This window comes from Sminthopsis crassicaudata, chromosome 2, assembly GCF_048593235.1.
Source record: "Sminthopsis crassicaudata isolate SCR6 chromosome 2, ASM4859323v1, whole genome shotgun sequence".
Taxonomy (NCBI): domain Eukaryota; kingdom Metazoa; phylum Chordata; class Mammalia; order Dasyuromorphia; family Dasyuridae; genus Sminthopsis; species Sminthopsis crassicaudata.
Genome location: NC_133618.1, coordinates 187,748,146 through 187,768,763, shown reverse-complemented (window position 1 = coordinate 187,768,763; position 20,618 = coordinate 187,748,146). Strand labels below are relative to the sequence as shown.

The 20,618-nt window shown below is 33.0% G+C and overlaps 1 protein-coding gene across 6 annotated transcripts in view; it reads left to right on the top strand.

The window, feature by feature from the left end:
- DLGAP2 (DLG associated protein 2) overlaps positions 1-20,618 on the top strand; it is a 1,171,101-nt gene that overhangs the window by 1,015,161 nt on the left and 135,322 nt on the right. For all 6 annotated transcript variants that reach the window (XM_074287975.1, XM_074287976.1, XM_074287974.1 and 3 more), the window contains one exon: positions 3,593-3,804. In XM_074287975.1, coding sequence (XP_074144076.1) covers positions 3,593-3,804 — 212 coding nt within the window. The remainder of the gene's footprint in view (positions 1-3,592; positions 3,805-20,618) is intronic.

Below are 20,618 nucleotides of genomic sequence, written 5' to 3'. Positions count from 1 at the left end.
TGGGTTTGGGGATAAGTAAATTCTATATGGACATATTTAATTTGAGGCTCTTTGAGGACATTTACCTTGAAATGTCCAAAAAGCATGTAGTAAAGTAAGGAATGGGATACAATTGAGATACTGGGATTAAATAAACATGTAAGAATAAGCTGCTTAACAGTGATTATTGAACTCATAGGAGTTGAGATCACTAAATGTGAATATATAAGGAGAAAAGATAAGAAGACTAAGGCAGAGCCTTGGGGGAAAACCTACAGTTAGTAAGTGTAGATGCAGATCAAGGAAAGGATCCTGAAAATGAGCAAACAAATAAGAGACCCAAGAAAGAGATGTAAAAAATCCAAAAAGGCAATACTGTCCCGGAGAAGAAGGTCTTCAATGGAATCAAAACTACAGAGGGGAAAAAGGCATTTAGTTTGACAATTCAGAGATTACTAGTAACTTTGAAAGAGCAGTTTAAGTTAAATGATGAATTTGGAAGCAAAGCGTTTAAAAGAGATTGAAAGAAAGGAATTAAAGGTATTAAGTGTTAAAGTTTTTTCAAAAAGTATAACTGAGAAGAACTGGAAAGATATAGGGGCATAACTGGCAGGCATGAAAAAAATCTAATCAGGAATTTTTAAGAATGAAGAATTTATGTGTTTGTAGAAAGCAAGAAAGGTGGTACATAGGGAAAGATTAAAGATATGAAAGTGAGGATAATGATGAAAGCAGTCTGTAGGAGAAGATGGGAGGGATAGAATCAAAAGATTCTGGAAAGGAAGTGACCTTGGCTTGCAGAAGGGCCACCACATGATCAGAAAGTAGTGAAAGATGAAATAGTTGGGAGTAATATTAGAGGGATGTAGGAGGAGGAAGGTCACTCTTAGCTAATGGCCTCATTTTATTTTATTTTTGTGACATATGTACAAGATCCTCACTTGAGAAGATGGGAGGATGCATAAGTATAGGAGACTTGAGGGAAAAAAAGATAATATTTGTAATAGCCTCTTACTAAGTGAGAAAGGGACTTAGAGAGGATTAGTAGGTTTGCCTTGATTCACTGATGGCCCAGTTGCTATTAGTTAAAATAAATTTGTATCAGATCCTATCAGTATGGTTTCATGATTTCTTCTAGTTACATTCAATAGTGTAAAAGTAGAAGTACAGTATTATCTATAGTGTATAGAGAATAGTGTAGATTTGACTTTGGTTGAGTTAGATAGTATAGTTGATAGAACACCAGTACTGAGGAGAAGAGGAAGAGAAAGAGAACAAGAAGAACAAGAATTTGAATTTGGGAAGAGAAAAAAAAAGGTCATAAGTCCTGGGAAATAAGTGAGGAGTACTATGATCCCTGCATATAGCTGAGGAAGAATATGGAGACATAGGGTATTTGAGGGAACACCAACATATGTATTGAGGCTTCCTAGAATGAGAAGAGTTAGAAGGGAGAGGTAAACAGGTATTGAATTAATTAAGGAAGAAAATATCCTGGAAGTGGTGAATAACAGCTATGAGAATCTGCATTGGGTGATAAATTTGGATTGCATAAACCTTAAAAGAGGAAAGATTACTAGGTGATGTCAATAGAAGAAGAGTTTAGAAGTAACCAAGAGAAACAGAGAGTTTTTTGATTCTCCTACCTTTACCAATGAAATTGAGTTATGAGTGAGAAAATAGATCTAGAAAGGAAAACCAGCGATTCAATGTCATCATTGAATGGGAGCCAGGGAACTAAGTGTCATGGAATATCAAATAATGGAAAGAGTCAAAAAAGAAAGGAATAAAATGAAAGAAAAATGGTAATTCTAGAGCAGGTGTTCTACAGGACAAGCAGATATACAGTAGAACATCAGAAAGGGAGGACAGCTGAGGTAAAGAAGGAAATTTTGTTCAGGCAGGGGGTGAGCGTTCAGTGTCACAAAAATAAAGAGTAAAATTGGTAGGAATATGTAAATTTGGGGCAAATTAGTTTAGGCAGATTTAAAATGAGGTTGCATTATAAAGGCAAGTGAACTTCTAGATTTTGGTCCTAACTACAACTGGCCAAGACAAGGAGGACCTATGTACTAGAAAGAATATAGGAACCCTGTTTGTGCTAAGCATGAGCAGGAGATAGTGTGTTTCTGACGGAGATTGTTCTTTCCTAGTGTCCTATTAGTGACAAGCCTGGCATTTTTGTGGTTGGTCCATGGGGAGGATCCTCATAACAACCTGTACTAATTGACATTTCCCCTATTTTATAGATTATGAAACTGAGGTTATATGATATGTCCAGAATTGTAGTACTATCAAGTGTCTGAGTTGAGATTTGAACCCAGTTTTTTTTTAATTCTAAGCCTAGTTCTCATGAAAATATAGTCAATAAATGTACTGAGAAATGTATATAATGGGAGAAATGTATTTATTGAAAACACTTAAAATATGCGATTCTTAATTTCTTCCATGAAATAGGAAATTGGGATTGGCTATTCCCAGAAATGAGTTTTTTTTTTCCCTATATTCACAACACAAGGTATTTTTTAACCACATGACTTAACATGATTACTTGGGACTAGTGCATAACAAATCCAACAAATGTTATGCTGTTTTCCAAAATAAAATCTCACTTTTTACTTGATGTTTGTGGCTTTCAAAAATATGAATTTGACCATATAGTCAACTTTACCAAGGCCTGCCAGATGCTTGTTCAAAGTTAATGAACCTACACAAGATGAAATATAAACCCAGAGTTGCAGGCACTGCTTGGGATGGGGGATGGGGAGGTGGAGTTTTGGGCTATAGGGAAAGCAAGCAAACAAATATAACAATTTTGTTGTTAAAATTATTTCCAGTTTTTTAGCTTGTTTTTTTAGTATAGGAAATGTGGAATTTTTCATTGTCCTAACAAATATCAAGATTTTAAAATACTTTATTGTCATATTTAAGTTAACACTCTAAGTTGAGGAATACCAGACAAACACTTATTTAATAGGCAGGATTAGGGTCTTAGTTGATAACATATTATATTAAAAAAAAAAAACAAAAAAAACAAATTAGAGTTCACCTCTCTGCAAAAGTCAATCAACAAGCATTTGTTAAAAGTCTATGTTTCAAGTACCTGGTACAGATATAAAGAGAGGCAAAAAAAAAAAAAAAAAAAAAAAAAAAAAAAAAAAAAAAAAAAAAAACCTGCTCTCAAAGAGTTCTGGTTCTCCTTTTTTTTTTAAAGGGTGAAGGAATGTTGTGTTTCTTAGAAAATTGATATATACAGTTTGATTCAGATCCCTAGATGTATAATTTTACTCTCCAGGTATGCAATTCACTCATCCATCTGTATATAGCCATTAACTCAGCACAAGTCTCAAAAACGAATGATTGGTTGGTTTGTACTTAATACACAGTAAACAATTCTCATTTCAACTTTATTTGGTTTTCGGTTTCATTTAAGGATGGGAAAAGCAAAAAGCTAAGATGAGCCCTTGCTGTATGACTTGAGTTTTAAATCTTAAATGACCACAAAAGCCTGTCTTCAAAAGACAGAATTTCTTAAAAGAAAAAAACCAGGATGGGAAAGCCCCTGTATAAATAACAAGATTCACATATGTTGTGTATTTGTGCTATGTCCCAGGTGCCTCAAGATGAATGGGGAGGGTACCCCACTGGTGGTAAAGATGAAGAGATACCCTGCAGGAGGATGAGAAGTGGAAGTTACATTAAAGCCATGGGAGATGAAGAGAGCGGAGAATCTGACTCTAGCCCGAAAACATCACCAAAAGTAGCAGTCCGATCAGAGGCGTTGTTAAAGTCCATTGGACAGAGACCGCTTGGAGATCACCAAACGTAAGGCTTGCTAATTCTACTTCCTTTTTTCTAAAGCAGTTCACCATTGTTCTAGAACTTCCTTTTGATGAAAAATTGGCCACTTTTCCTCAGCTATAATCACTTACATAAAATAATGACTGAAATGAAGATATAACATGTCATGTAAAGCTTTCTTTTTGAAAGTGGTCATTTTTTGCTCTTATTATAATCTTTTAAAAGGATATCTTAGTGAACAATTTCAATGTCATTTTTTCTAAAAATATGTTTTATATGGTTTTTAATCATGAAAAAGAATTAAAAATTCAGATCACCACATAGAAAGATTTTTCCTCACAGCAAAAAATTTCATTTTTAAAAAAATATTTCTTCAACAATACAAGTACATCTTTCCAAATATTTGCTTGTGCTTTCTGATGTGGAAAAAAAAGTATAATTTTTTTTCATAAGACAAAAGCCTGCTGGTTTGGGAACAATATTATCTATGTTTCATTTATACCAAAATATAAAAGTAATGGAGTCTTTACCTGAGAAGTTTTGTCTGGATATGAAGTACAAACACGAATCCAGAACAATATTTGTATCTGTATATCTGTATATTTGTCATGATTGTGTCCTTCCATTTGTTCCTTCATGGAACATTTTCTTGGGGGAGAAAAAAAAACCAAGTAAACTGTTAAGTTGAATTAAGAAATACATATAATTGATAAAATTTCCATCTTCCCCCTGTTCACACACAAAAAACCCCCAGAAAAATATGACAAAACAATACAACAAAAGTTGGGGGTAGACCCAAGTTTGACTTATTTTTTCTTTAAGTAAGTTTTCCATATAGCACATAATAAGACCCCTACATCATTAGTATTAGTACACAACATTATATAATAACACAATGGTAACATTTGGCTAGCATTTGGGCAGCAGATGGGTGAGTCAGAAAGACCTGAGTTCAAATTTGGCTTTGGGCATTTACTAGCTCTGTGATGCTGAGCAAATCACTCATTCCTCTTTGTCTCAGTTTCTTCATTTGTAAATATTTGCCAAGAAAATCCCTAAGAGCATTATGAAGAGCTGGACTAAAGTGAAAAATGACTTAACAATAAAGCATAATGCTTAACTAACTTCAGTTTTAATATAGGTTTTTTTTTTCTGAATCACCAAGACTTTGCAAAACATTATCTTTTAACAGTTTATACATTCAAGCTTGTAAAAAATAAAATTTTCCAAAACTTAAAATGAATTTGTCTTACTGAATATTATCATTACTTTGACTGTTGCTAAAATGGAGATGACTGAAATTTCTATTTTGGCTTGACAGTATGCCCCACAAACCAGTACAGGCTGTTGTGAAGATTGAGATGTCCTTGCATATTATCAGTTGTGATTGCCTCATTTTCTGAATTAAAATTAATGAACCTATTAATAGATTTTTAAATTTCAAAGTGGCTTTTCTATATGTGTGGCTGGTAAAATCCTTTCAGATTTCATATATCACTTGGCTTGCCCCTCATTAATGCTCTTTTCCTGAGAAAGAATACAAATCAAGAGGTTTGCAAAACTTAGAGCTTCATATAAATGCTTATTTGTTATATGTTTAGTCATGTATGATTCTGTGACCCCATTTGGGGTTTCCTTGGCAAAGATATTAAAATGGTTTGCCATTTCCTTCTTCAGAAAGAAGCTTTATAGACGAAGCAGCTGAGGCAAACAGACTGAAATGACTTGCCCAGGGTTATAAAGCTAATAAATGTCTGAGGCTGAATTTGAATTCAGGTCTTCTTGACTCCAGCACTACTTACCTGCCCCAGCAAGCATAATTTATCACAATTTATTCTCATTAGATCCTATGTAAGTGTAAAAATCATCTTCCTTATCATACAACAATGACATTTCTGTGCTTTCAGACACAATGCAAGTGTTTTGTAAAAGATAGGACAGTAGGGGAAGGAAGGATGTCTTCTACAAACTTTTAGATAACTATTGATTCATTTACTCTGTAACCTATTGATTGAGCCAATTCCTTAGTTTTCTAAGTGTTTCATATCTACTTTGTAGTTTATATACAACAAACTTTGAATTCCTAGCCTATCCTTCAGAGGTCAGGTTAGAATTGCATTTCTGAACTAGGATATGTACATGTGATGAATGCAAACTCACACATTACTTAGGGTAAGAGTTTATATTTATCATAGAATCACCAAATGGGAGAGTTGGAATAATAATAGATGACAATTATATAGAGCTTATTATTGGTAAAGAGCTTCACTTAGTAAGAACCTTAAAAGATTTCCAGTCCAACCCACACCTGATATGCTCTACAACATCTTCAACAAGTAGTAGTTCAACCTTCCTTTGAAAATGCCTACTGAACCTACTTTGAGATAACAGAACCCACAAGGTAACCCATTCACTTTGGGACAACTATAATTGTTAAGAAATCTTTCCTGACAGAAAGTCTAAATTTTTCTTTTTGCAATTTTCATCCATTATTTCTACTTCTTACCACTGGGACCAATTGAACACCTCTAATCTCCCAAGTAACAGTACTTTAAATATTTGAAGAAAATTATATAACCTATTAACTTGTTTCTTCTTCAAGTTCTTTTTGAAGTTCCTTCAAATGATCCTCATACAACATGGTTTTGAAACCTTTTACCATCATGGCCATACTCATTTGGAAGTTCTTCAAATTCACAGTGATTTATAAAACATTTCTCTAACAAGAAATCTGTAATGTAGAATCTGCTTAAAGTCAGAAAAGACTAAGGAAGCTATCTACTTCAACATCTACTTCATCATACATTCCTTCAGAATATGCTTCTCATTTCATATAAGGAAGCTGGGATCAAGAAAAGTAAAGTGATTTATCTAAATTTACTAATAGTAAATATCATTATTGATAACCCAGATCTTTTGACTCTAAATGCAAATTTTTTTCTAGTACACCTTGCTGGCACCTCTATGAACTTTGACAGTCTAAGAATTGACTGATTAAAAGTCATCAGTAGCATTATACATTTATTCTCCCAAATATATTTTACATAGCAGAATTTTTTACAAGAATGGGGTATATACTTACATATGAAAAGACATTGTATATATAATAAAAGATATGATGAAATTTGTGCTTTAAAATAACTTAAAATTTAGTGACTAGGAGGAACAGCAAGTACACACACACACACAATGATTCAAAGATAACTCATTAAGTTCAAATTAGAGATCCAGGCAGTATTACAAGAAATTTGAAGAGGAAGGTATAACTTTAACCTGGGGTGATCAAGGAACTCTTAATAACAGAAACTCATATGAGATTTGAAATAAAGGAAGGACTTCAACAACAACAACAACAAAAATGATGAGTATAGAAGTAGTGTATTTGAGACATAAGGGGAAGCAAAGAGGAAGGGAATAAGCATTTATATAGAATCTACTATGTATCAGGCACTCATAAGCACATTTTACAAATACTATCTATCTAATTTGATCTTTGCAATCATGCTGTGAGTTAGATGCTATTTTTCACCCTCATTTTACAGTTAATGAAACGAGGCAAAGACAGATTAAATGATTTGCCCACAAGTCACATACCCAAGAAACACCTAAGGCCAGATTTGAAGGCAGATCTTCCTGATGCCTGACCTAACACTGTATCCATTATACTTTCAGCTACTTGGTATGCCCAGGCAGGGACAGGGGAGTGGAATGAGCAAAGACATGACAAAATAAGGAGGAAAAGAATGTAGACTACTTTAGCCAGGACAATGAAACATGAAGATAAAAAGAAATTAAATCAACCTGGAAAGTTAGGTAAGAACCATGTTAATGAGAATATTGAATTCCAGAACTAGGAGTTTCTATCCTATTCCACTGGCAACTGGAAACCACTGCAAGTTTTTGACTAGTGACGAGATTTTTAAATATTTATATATGTGTGTTTTTTTATTTTTAAATATATATATATGTGTGTGTGTGTGTATACATATATATATACATATATATATTAGTAAGATCATTTGGTTAGTAGAATGAGGGATATTTCAAAAAGGAGATAAATAGAGACATGATAACCAGTTAGGGAATTATTTTAAAAGTCTAAGGAAAAAAGAAAAAAAGTAGTTGAAAAAGAAGGGAGAAGAGAGTGAATGTGAGAGAAACAACAAAGAAAGAAGCAGTAGGACTTGAAAATGAAATGGCAGAGAAGGAAGAGTCAAAAGATGATTTTGAAGGTTTGAATCAAGGTGAGAAGATAGTGGTGCCAAAAAAAAAAGAAATAGAGAAATTTGGAGAATGGTCAAGTTTGGGGAGAGGGGAAAAATAAATTCCATTTTGCACAAGTTAATATGAGAAGCCAAAGGGATATTTAGGGAAAGATATTAAGTCAATAGTTAGAAACACAGGAATAGAGTTTGGGGCAAAGATATAGATCTGTTCATAATCTAGTTTGGGGTGATATTAAAGCAATAAATTTGTTTATCAGGTTTATACCTAATCATTTCACTATATCCTGAGAGAAAAGTCCACAAAACAACCAAAAATAAATAAATAAATAAACCTTTAGATAAGAGGAAAAGTGGGAAAGAAATGTTTCAAAAATTGACCAGATTTGAGAATGAAAAAGGAACATTAGAATAACCTTCTGCATCTATGAACACCATCAAATTGAAATATGGTGGAAATTAAAGAAACTTACCTACAAAAAAGGAAAATTCCCCAAATTCTTAAAAGTTCATAATCTGGATTTATTAGATTCATTATTTATTTTCAATGTTATCTCATTTAGTATCCTCCTATTATTGTTTTTCTAAGTACCACAATATTGTTAAATATTGATAAATCTAAAGTTCATAAAACTTAGAATATAAAAAAACTTAGTGAACAGTTAAGCTTCACAGCTGAAGAAACTGAGGCTCAGAATATTGAAATAACTTGCCGAAGGTCATGGATTAGGTTACCATTTCTACTTCCCAGCAATAGCCTTCTTGTAATCATCCTTTGTTTCTTTTTTTGAAAAGAATGGCTTATAATTTTTTGTAGTGAATATTTTGAGGTTTATGAAATACTTTCCTTATAGCCTTATGATAAAAGGAATATTTCTAGATAGAGCAACTAAGGCTTAGAGGGGTGAATGATTTGCCTAAAATAAATTCATGTCTCCAGATTTTAAGTAAAAAATCATTTCCATTCCTCTCTATACACCATGAACTAATAAAGCTGCATGATGAATAAAATCTAATCTATGGTATAAACAGGGAAAGCAAAGGAAGGCATTATTATAACAAGCATAGTAGATTACATCTATACATCTTGGAAAATAGAATAAAATGGCATTAACTGTGAATAAGAACCCAAAGTTTAAGGTAGTTATTATAACTTTTCCTTTTCAGTCCCTATAAAAATAATAGCAAAATTCACATTTCCAGGTATTCACAGTTGAACAGAGACAAGAATGTGTGGAAATCACTTTAATTTAATTTTCTATTTTGCCAATAAATTGTCAGCATTTTGGAGTTGGCTTTGTGTTCCATTTAGAGAATTTTTAGAAAAGAAATTGAAAACTCCAAAATTCTATTTAAGATATAATTTTAAATAATCTGATTTATCAGTGCATTGAATGTTTATTCATTTTTCCATCATGAAACTCTAGCAGCAGGAGCAGATTTACAAAATCTTTTAAGATGCAGTAATTCAGATTTTTAAAAAACCCTCACAAGATTTAAAAAAAAAAATACATTCCTAAGGGCTATATTCTCCACTTAATATGCACAAACAAGTATTATTAGCATTAAAGGTATTTCATCATTCAAATCAAGTGGCAAAACAAATCCAATAATGATATTTTAATTTTAATTTGAGAGGTGTGAGTTCACCTTATCATTGGATTCTCATTTTGTCCCATTAAACTACTGAGAGTTGATATGAAGCCCCACTTAACTATGCAGTGCTACAGAATGATCAGGATCTGCAGTTCTTTCAAAATCTGCCTAAGGCCTTAGAAGACCATATTTTTAATTGGCTATTATTAATCTTTCTTTGGGAAGAATATAATATGATGAGGCCTGCTGTGAAGGAAATCTCCTAGTTCTGCTTATTTCACTCAGCATCAGTTGATGTAAGTCTCTCCAATCCTCTCTGTATTCATCCTGTTGGTCATTTCTTACAGAACAATAATGTGGAATAATGCTTTTTAAAAAATTTTTTGCAACATATTTTTTATTGTGTTGTGGTGGTTGCTCTTTCCATTTACATTGTTTATAGTCTTGACAACTTCCTTTGTTTTGTATCATTTCATGTAAAATTTTCCATGCTTCAATCCTTAAAATTTGACTCAATAACTCTCAGATTGCTTATCTAATTTTTTCTAGTTCTAAAGATTCTAAATTATCTGAATAACTTTCATTACAGTTGTTGTACAGGTTCCATTTCAGTCTTATTTAGCAACATAGCAGTTCACCTTAGCATGTGGTATGAGAATGTTTCATCATAATTCTGTAATAATTTCATAAAATTTCAATCTATCATTTTTCCTTAGCATTCTGCTCTCTTAGAATCTCCTTAACCATGATAAGTTTGGAATAAACTCACAATTTGAATACACTCATACAAGTATTACTATGTATATTTAAAAGTTGATATCATTAGGAGAACCACCATTTTTATCTCAAAGAGAAAGTGAACAAAAAGGGAAATTATGCAGGGAATCTTCATTCACTGATAAAGAGCACATATTTATTTAGTGGTTAATTAATAGTCAACAAGCATTTGTTAAATACTTCTTATGTGCGAAGCACTGCACTACCTAATAGGGATGCAAATTCAATCAAAAGGAAGAACTGCCTCAAGGAGCTTTCATTCTAATTGGAAAATACAGTAATCAATCAATCAACATTTATCAGAAACCTACTATCTTCTAAGACACATAAAAAGGAACCAAAAAGAAGATTCAGCAACTAGAATTCTCAGTGGATAAAATAACAGACTTGAAGTCAGGAAGACTAAACTATAACAACAAAAAGGATCAGGAACATGTTGCAAAGTGAGCTGAAAAATGGAGGATAGGTCCTCTTGGTTATTCACTCAAAAGGAGATTCTAGGAAGAACTGGCCAATGGATAAAATGATAGAGGAGAAAGGAAGCTGAAGCATAATGGTGTAGTACAGAAAATGGAGGATGACGGGTCTGGGCCTTCTCCAAAATAGAGTTGTAGGGAAGAATTCATCAATAAGAAAAGAAGCACATAAGAGTGGAGGGAAGAAGCATCATAATAAAATGAAAATAAGAAAAAACATATTGAGGTTTTTCTGGGTTCACATTCTATCTTATACTTATCAAATACATGTCATATCCCCACTCTCACATGCTCTAAGAGAACACAGACTTCTTGAAGACAAAGAATATTTCATGTATGTCTCTATCTCCAAAACCTAGCAAAGTGCCTTGCACATGGCTGGTGTTTAACAAATGTAGGGCGAATTTAATTCAACAAGCACTTATTATATAACTATTGTGTTCAGTGCCTTTGGGGAAATAGAAAAAAGTTCCTGCTCTAATCTAATCAAATCTTAAAGAGGGAAATAAGCATTTATTAAGTAACTCATATGTGACAGGTCCTGCACTAAGTGTTATATGAGTATCATTTTGTTCATATTGTTTTATTCATATCATTTCCAACAATCCTGGACAGTAGGTACTATTCTTATCTGTATCTTTCAGCTGAGGAAATTGAGGCAGACAGTAGTAGATTACTGAGGCAAGGTCACAAAGATAGTACTGTATCTGAGATCTGATTTTTTAAAATCAGGTCTTTCTGACTGCAGATGAGAAAGTAGTACAAGTCCTGTACTTATCAACTAAGTTTCCTAAGACAAGAATTTTTCACTCTTTGTATTATAGATTTCTTTGACATTGTGCTAAGATTCCTTCTCAAAATAATGTATAATGTTTAAATGTATAAAATAAAACATAGGATTAAACAAGATAGTGAAATATATTTTATCTAAACAATTTCAAAACAAATTCATGGGCCACAGGTTACTCCTATTATTTCTAAGATAATATTTGAATTCATATAATACTGAAATGATTAAATAAAAGTATGATATTTTTCTAAAATCAATTATATTATATGTCACTTCAATAAGATAAAAGACTTGATTATTTCTATATAGAATAAGAGTAATATTTATCTAAGAGAAAATATTGTGTTATTATTTTATGATAAAGTATTAAATATATTAATACCCATAAATATTTATTGTATTATTAATAATATTTAATGGATGACTAATTCAACCATTCTATAAAAATAAAGAATGATTAAAATTCACTGGATACTCATTTGAAATTAATATAATGAAAAAGATAATAAAATTATTTCAGGAATCCATAAAATCTGGAATGACCACTATATGTAAAGCACTATGGGAAAATAAAAAGGAAAACATCACCTTTCTTAAGAAATTCACATTCTAATAGAAAAGGAAATATAGACATAATTCTATTAACACACATACAACACATAGTGCTAACATAAAAATGACTAGCTGTCAAGTCTGGGACAGCTCCTCTGAAGGGCTCAGAATAAGTCCTTGCCCCACATTGGGCTCCATAATGTAATGTCCTGTCCTCTCTCAATTATAATCCTTCTCTGGGAGGAGGTTTGTTTTCTATAAATCCTTTTCTCTGTGAGCAGGTTTCTTGGGAGATTTCTGGAGCCTCCTGCCAGAGTGAAGAATCTTGAATCTTCTTCTTCTGTAATCCTGGCTCTAAATCTCCTGGGGGCACCTAAGTGGTGCAGTGGATAGAGCACCAGCCTTGAATTCAGGAGGACCAGAGTTCAAATCTGGTCTCAGACACTTAACACTTACTAGTTGTCTGACCCTGGGCAAGTCACTTTACCCCAGCCTAAAAAAAAAAAAAAGTTCTCCTTGAAAGTCTTGTCCTTATCCCAATTCAGACTCAATGTTCTTCTTTTTATCCTCCCAGAGAATGGGCTTGTGGGTAGTCCCAGGGGCTTGTGGGTCAACTCCTACAACCAATGAACTTGTTCCTTTTAAAGGTGTAAACTCCTTTAAAGGTATAAACTCCTTTTCAAGGTGTGAACTAAAGGTATGAACCCTGAGCTAGAGAATTGTTAAGTACCGACTTAGCACCTAGTAAGAACCTAACAACTAGCAGTCCTTATTCAGAGACATATGAAACATTAAACCAGTAAATTTTCTATAGTGTGTGAATTAAAAAATCACTTAGGGTTAGCATCAAGTCTTCTTTGAACAGGTAAACCAAAAGCTATTTTGGAAGATAATAACATAAATTGGAATCAAAAATTAAAAAAAAAAGATGAATATATCAGCATGAATTATTATTCTCATTTTGCTCACTTCACTGCATTAGGCCATGCAAATTTTCCCAGGTTTTTTTAAAATTATTTCCTGTGTCCATTAAATTCATGCACAAAAATAAATATCTTTTATATATTAAACTTTTTTCCTTTTTACATTATTTTAGAATATAATATTGATAGTAGTATTGCTTTATCAAAGAACAGATAAGCATTGTTTACTAACTTTTTGGAAAATAGTTCCAAATTGTTCTATAAATTGCTCATACCAATTCATAGCTCTATCAACATTTCTTTAATGAGTCAACTTTTTTCCTACATTTATCATTTCCTGTTTCCTTTTTTGGTCAGTTTTGTCAATGTGAAAGATTTAAGAATTCTGATTAATGATCATTCTCTGGAAATATAATTCCAGAGTATTAATGATGAAAGAATAATGCCCATTTTTAAACATTACTAGTATGGCCTTTTGTTTTGCTTGACTATACATATTTATTACAAGGGTTTTTTTCTTTTGATTTTCCCCAGTGGAGTAGGAGAAAGGTAGACGGGAGAGAAAATAAAAGTTTAATAAGTGAAAAAATTTAATTAAAAAAAAAAAGGAAGCAGTATGGACTAGGTGATGGGAATGTCAAGTATAAAGATTCAGAAACAGTAATGAGAAAAATACACAAGGGTACTATAAGCCAGTTTCCTTGCTTAGAATGGAATTTTTGAATAAAGCAATGGAAAGTTTGAATAATATAGAGGAGGTAAAAGAACAGGGCTAGAGAATAATTAATGAAGATTTTTAAAATACATGACTTGCAGTATGTGTTTGTCCCAAGAAGCAATTAGGAGCCATTGCAAATATATTAATTGAGTGGGAGAGGGTAGCTTGAGCATAGACTAAGAGCTTTGGAAGTTATTGAAAAGTCTATGAGCATAATTTCTATTTTTAAAAATTGTTAGAGGTTATCCAGTCCAGAGGTGTCAAATATGTAGCTCACTCTACTCTTGAGGGCAGATTGGGCCAGATTAAAATATAAGTAGGAAATATTTATTCAACAAAAATACAAGAAAACATAAGATTAAATCTTAAAATTATCAATTTATGGCTTAAAGGAATCTTAATAATGGTTTAATGGACTCATTTTTATTTGAATTTGATCTACTCCACTTCTTTCCTCTCATTTTACAGCTGAGGAAATAGTCACCCAAGTGGACTGGCAAAATCAAAATTCAAACCCAGATCCTCTGACTCTGGATCCAAGTGGGTGAAAAAGAAATGTTTGGAAGAGAAATGATTGCTTAATGAAGTAATGGAGGAAAAGAGAGAAATGTATAGCATCTTTATATTTAATTTTAAATAAAAAACCCTCTCTTTTCCATATTTCTCTATATTCACACTTGGAAGTAACTGTCCTGAGAAAAGCTGTTAAGTGATATTCCAGAACCATATTTCTGGATAAAAATCAATTTGATTTCCATTGATTCTATTAAGACAGGTTTTTTGTTCCCTTCAGCACTATGGGAATCTGTGCAACGATCTGGAAAGCTTAGCAGATAGGAAATTTCCATTTCAAAATCCCTCTTGGGGTGCTGAAGTCTCAGAGCTTCCCATGATTGTCAAATGCTCCCAGGAATAAACATGGCAGACATTTTTAGAGTTCTAATTCACAGATGTCATTGTCATAAGTGGAGGAAAAGTGTTTTCTAAAAACTGGTTGTTGTTTTCTTTAAAAAAAAAAAAAAATAAAACATGTTGATGAAGTGACCAAGGATTTGGTTGACTGCCTAATTTCAAGAATGAAAAATGTTAGCACAAACAATGCTTACTAATTTTGAAATAAAGCTAGATGTCCTTAGGGATGAATAAATCTTCACTCATCCTACATATTCAATCAGTAGCCAAATCTTATCCCTTCTATTTCCATAATATCTCTCACCTATGTCCTTTTTTCTGTATTATGACAGCTCTCCCTTACTACTTTAGACCCCCATCACCTTTAGTCTGGACTAGTATAATAGCCTTCTTGGTCCCTTTATCTCAAGTTTGCTCTCTAATTTATCTTCCACACAAGTGCCAAAATGATTTTTTTAAAGCTTAGGTTAAGTTGTCCTTCATTCTCGAAGAAGACCAAAATGATATTGCTATGTTAGAACTGAGTTATACTGTGCCCGACTATGGCTGCTAAGAACAATAAGAACTCAGAATGCTCTGCCATAGATCAGACACAAGAAGTCCATATAAACATTTGGTGTAGCTTTTCTAACTGGTTCATCTCGAGTTTCTTCCGAGTAATTCAACTCTGCTTTGCTCATACAGCCCCTACTCTGATTAGGGAATGCCATGCTTGGTAGTCTTATGCCACTGTCTCCCATGTCATGTAATCCATTCTAAAGTTTTTAAGAAAGCTTGAAAGTGTCCTTGTATCTCTTTTTCTGGCCATCTTGTGAGTGCTTGCTCTGTGTGAGTTCCCCAAAAGATAGTCTTTTTTTTTTTTTTTTTTTTTTTTTTTTTGGCAAGTATAGACTTGGCATTCAAACAATGTGGCCCAGTGGAGTAGTGCTTTCTGCAATAAACTTCTAATGCTTGGTAGTTTAGTTCAAGAAAGTCACTCTCCCTTACTCCTCCCGCAATCAACTCTCTATTATATATCCAAAATCAAACTCTAAAACTCTTCATCATCTGGCTCCTTCCTACATTTCCATTTTTCTACATGTTTCTCATAGGATCTTAGATTTTAGGAACATAAATCTAAGGCTATAAACCCTATTTTCAGTCCCCTGATTTCACAGATTTGCTCCTAAACACAAACTCTACAATTCAGCTATACTGGTCAACATGTCATTCCACAATTACAATACACCATTTTTCATCTATGTGTCCTTATGGTTATTCCCCCATATCTGGAATGTTCTTCCCCTTCACCTCTGTCTTTTGGAATCTTTTATGTCCTTTAAGTAGAGACTTTATTTATTTGTTTTCTAAATAAACCTTTCCTGATCTTCCTGAACCTGCTGTTTTGTTTTTCTCAGGCAAAGATCTCTGCCTTGTTCTTGTGATAGTGCCCTGCTGATTCTCTCAGATCTCTTTGTGTCCTTGAGGTAGGTAGGGCTAGCAATGTAACTCACATGCTGTTTTCACTCAGCCTGTGGGCTTATAGCAAAAGAAAATTCTGTACTGTATTGTACTTCCAGTGCAAAGTACAAAACAGGACATATTGAATTAAAAAGATGAATTCAAATACTATTCAATAAAACAATAACACTGTTTTAATCAAGTGAAATTAATAGTTTCAAACATCTCACCTTCTAAAATCTCTACCAAGTTAATTAGGTTATTCAGTTAACAAGCATTTATTAACTCCTTACTTGTCTCAGCACTGGAGATACAAAGAAAGGCAAAATTATATTTTGTAACCCCAAGGAATTCATATTTCAAAAGTAGTCACTATTTAATCAATGATGTATACATGTATATAACTATATCAAAATGAGCTTTTCTCTATAGTTCATCAGGTGTAGACTTCAAATTTGCTATTGAAATTTTGTTGTTTCTTTAAATTTTTTTTCTATCAATTTTAGTTTCTATCAATAGAAACTATCAAATGAATGTAACCTTTTAATTGTTATGGAGATGACAGATGATTAAAATCAAATGCTATTCTAGTATTCATCAGATGTTGACATGTTTTTAAACTTGTGCTTCTGGGAATATTTGGAGGAATTTCTGGGAGAGAGGATTCAGAAGAAGGTAGCTAGAGAGTTGCTGTTTACAAGCTGGCAAATTGGAGAGTTGAAGAGTTTTGTTCTCATTCTGGGGAGTATTGGGAAAGGTACAGTTGAACATTGAACTAGGTCTCCAGGTGTATGCTCAACTTCCATTACTTTATAAAACATTATAGCTCTGTAGCTACTGATGCTCTTAACTATATTGTACAAATAAAATAGTTTCCAAACTACTTCAGAAAGCAATGGCTATTGATATAAGATAATTTCCTCCTTGAAACATTTATTTTTCTCAACCATCTCTACCAGTGAAGGAACAAATTCCATTAACTTCTCACATCCCTCAAAGTTTGTTTCTATCTCTTTTCTAATAGGGGACAAAAGAATTAAAACCAAGAAATAGGTTTGTATTCTGTACTTACCACATAAGCATTATTGTGGTTGTTGTTATTGAGTCATGTCTGACTCTGTATGACCCCATTTAGCGGTTTCTTGGCAAATATACTAGAATGGTTTGCCATTTCCTTCTCCAGCTTATTTTACAGATGAGGAAACTAAGGCAAACTTAATTAAGTCGCTTGCTAGTAAGTGTCTAAGGCCAGATTTGAATTCAGGAAGATATGGCTACCTGACTTCAGGCCCAATATTTTCTTTACTGCACTACATAGCTGTGCTTGCATAAGTATTAGCTGCACAATCTATTTCTACCTTCTAGTACCATCAGTGAATTTAAGGATATTTCTCTAACAAATCTGAGTCTTACCCAATGTTCACAAATACAACAATGATAAACAGCTACTAGACTTTCTTTTATATAAAGGGGAATAAAACAATGATAAGAAAAAGAAGAGATGCTTTGCTTCAATTGCTACCTAACCTTAATCAATGAATGGGTACAGCCTCAGTCACACTGAGACAGTGAGCAAAAGGAAGAGGAACAGCACATTTTGTCTAAAAAGCAGCCATTAGTCATGGTACTAACTTTGGAGAATTCATCAGGTTTTGCTTTTTTTTTTTTTTAATTTTCTTCCCCTTCAAAAGAAGGAATGAGAGATCCATTCCTTTATCATTCAAAACTCGGTAGATTTTATAACCAAGGACAGGAAAAAAAAAAAAAAAGGAAATGGACAGGGAAGGCAGCAAAATTGCCTTGTCTCACTAATCATTACTTTGGGAGGTATTTCAAAATTAATTCAGGTCCCACTTCTGTCCACTCAGCCCAGCAAGAGCAAAAAATAGCAGTCCAGCATATTCTGTGCAATAGAAAGGAGAAGGAAGTACTCATCTGAAGACATAGAATATTGTTTGACTCTTGCATAATCATAAAGCCCCAAGATGGATAAATTCCCACTTGCCCACGAATTCCTTTTAACTCTTCTTTCTCATATTTTCCCTCCCACCCCCAAATATTCCTCAAGTACGGTTCAAAAAAATGGTCAGTTGGGTAGATATCAGAATAGCATCTGCTAAAACATCTCTCATCTCCATTGCAAAATAGGAACTATACAGTAGCTATTTATTTTAATGCTCCAAATAAATTGGGAGATTGTAAAAGAATACCTAACGCTCTGAAATATTCAAGGCATATAGCACCAATGTGATTGCTTAGCTACAGTCAGTGATTTTTTGAAAGATTGCCAAGGATAGGGGATTTACTACCAGTTTATGGACAGGCAAATGTTATCCTGATTTCAACAAATAATATTTACCCACATGATCAATCACTTTGAGCCTAAAAAATGCTTTTGTCAAAAGAACCTTGTAAAGGAGGAAATATTTTTATCTCCATATTACAGAAAAGGAAACTAAAGGTTAAGTGGGTGATCTAAGGTTGCAGTTATTAACTACAGATCCAGGACAGGAACTAGCTTCTTCTGATTCGAGTGCATTTTTTTTTCTTTGTTGGGGATCAGGGGTGGGGATGCAGGACATTGCATATCTATATAGACTTTTTATAAATTAAAAATGTTTGACTTTTCACAGTTTTTTTTAAAAAGAAACTTTGTATAAAGATCTTAAGAAAACAACAACATATCAGAATATGCTATTCTGATCTTGCCTCTTTGTACAAATCTTGTGTGTATATATATTGTGTGCATGTGTTAGTGTATATGACATAGATCCATAGATCAATATAGCAAGATGGGATTATTACACGTTATGTGCTTAACATATGTTATCAACATCTAAAATAGATAAGGTTTTTATCAATGGAACCTTAAGGCAGATTCATTGCCTTGTGCTTGCTACTGTATCTCAACTGTCTGCCTCAGATACTTACTAGCTATGTGACTCTGGGAAAGTAACTTTCCCCCAACTATCTCCCCCCAAAAATATGAACAATTTGAGAGCAGGAACTGACGTTTTTAAATTTGTACTCACAGACTTAGTGTGGTATTTTACATATGGCAAGAACTTAATGACTTTTCATTAATTCATCCACAAACATGTACATGTAACATTACATAAATGTGTCATATATGTAATATGGCATACAAAAAGAGATAGTTTGATCACATAGGGAGAAAAATGCTATTGTCAATCACTGCTTGTACTATATATGTGGTGGTTTCCATAAATGAAGACATTGAATTAAACACAGCTTTTCTAAGACAGAGGTATTTTATTTTTTTCTCTCCTTTGTACTCTCTCATTTTTCCCATGTTGAAGTTTTTGTAAAACATTTTCACCATTAGCCATACTCTTAAGGCACTCCAAGGAGACACAGAATATCTCTACTCAATTAAAATCCATCAGTTTCTATCCTGATATACTATTTTCAAAAGAATGAAGATAGAGCAAAAATGGGTTGATAGTGGAATAGTACTGTGTATTAAGAAGACATGTACATCTTAGAGATTCAGGAATCACACATTCAAAAGATAGAAGCAAGATAAAGGATGAATACAAAATATATTAGTGGTAAATATACTGTCAAGTGTATAGATTAAAGAAGAATATAATTTTTGCTCACTATCAATGAATCATGAAAATAATAATAATGAAAATAAACAAGAATGAAGAAAGAAAGAAGCCAATGAAAAGAGAAAGAAATAGATGAAGTATTTAGTAAGCCCCTATTATGTGCCAGGAAGTTTATGAAGTGATTTACAAATATTATATCATTTGGTCTTCATAACAATTCTTTGAGGAAAATCCTATTATTATTATTCCCTTTTACAAATGAGGAAACTAAGGCAAATAGAAATTAAGGGACTTATCCAGAGTCACATAGCAAGTAAGTATCTGAGGCTGCATTTGAACTCAGATCCTCCTGATTCTGAGTCTAATACTGTATCCACTGTACCCTCAAACTGAAAAGACTGCTGTTCAGTTTTTTTTGTTTCTGTTTTCTCCGACAAGAAGAATGATATTTAAATTGAAAAGGACCCCCCAAAATGTCCCAAATAGGGACATTATAAAATAATACTTTTGGTAGTTAGATGGTGCAATGGATAGAATGTGGGACCTGGAATCAGGAAGAGTCATCTTCATGAATCCAAATCTGACCTAGATACTTAAAAAGTCACTTAAGCCAGATTGCCTCAGTACTATAAAATGAGCTGGAGAAGGAAAGTAGCAAACCACTTCAGTATTATTGCCAGAGATTGGTCACAAAGATTGGGAAACACCTGGAAAACTGAACAACAGCAACAATAACCTATCTGCTCTGAAATATTTTAAGTACAAGACTCCAAGTTGGTTATTTACTCACTGTCTGTGATTTTTTAAAGATCTTAAAGGACAGAGAAATGTTATTCGGAATTTTAACAAAGCAAAG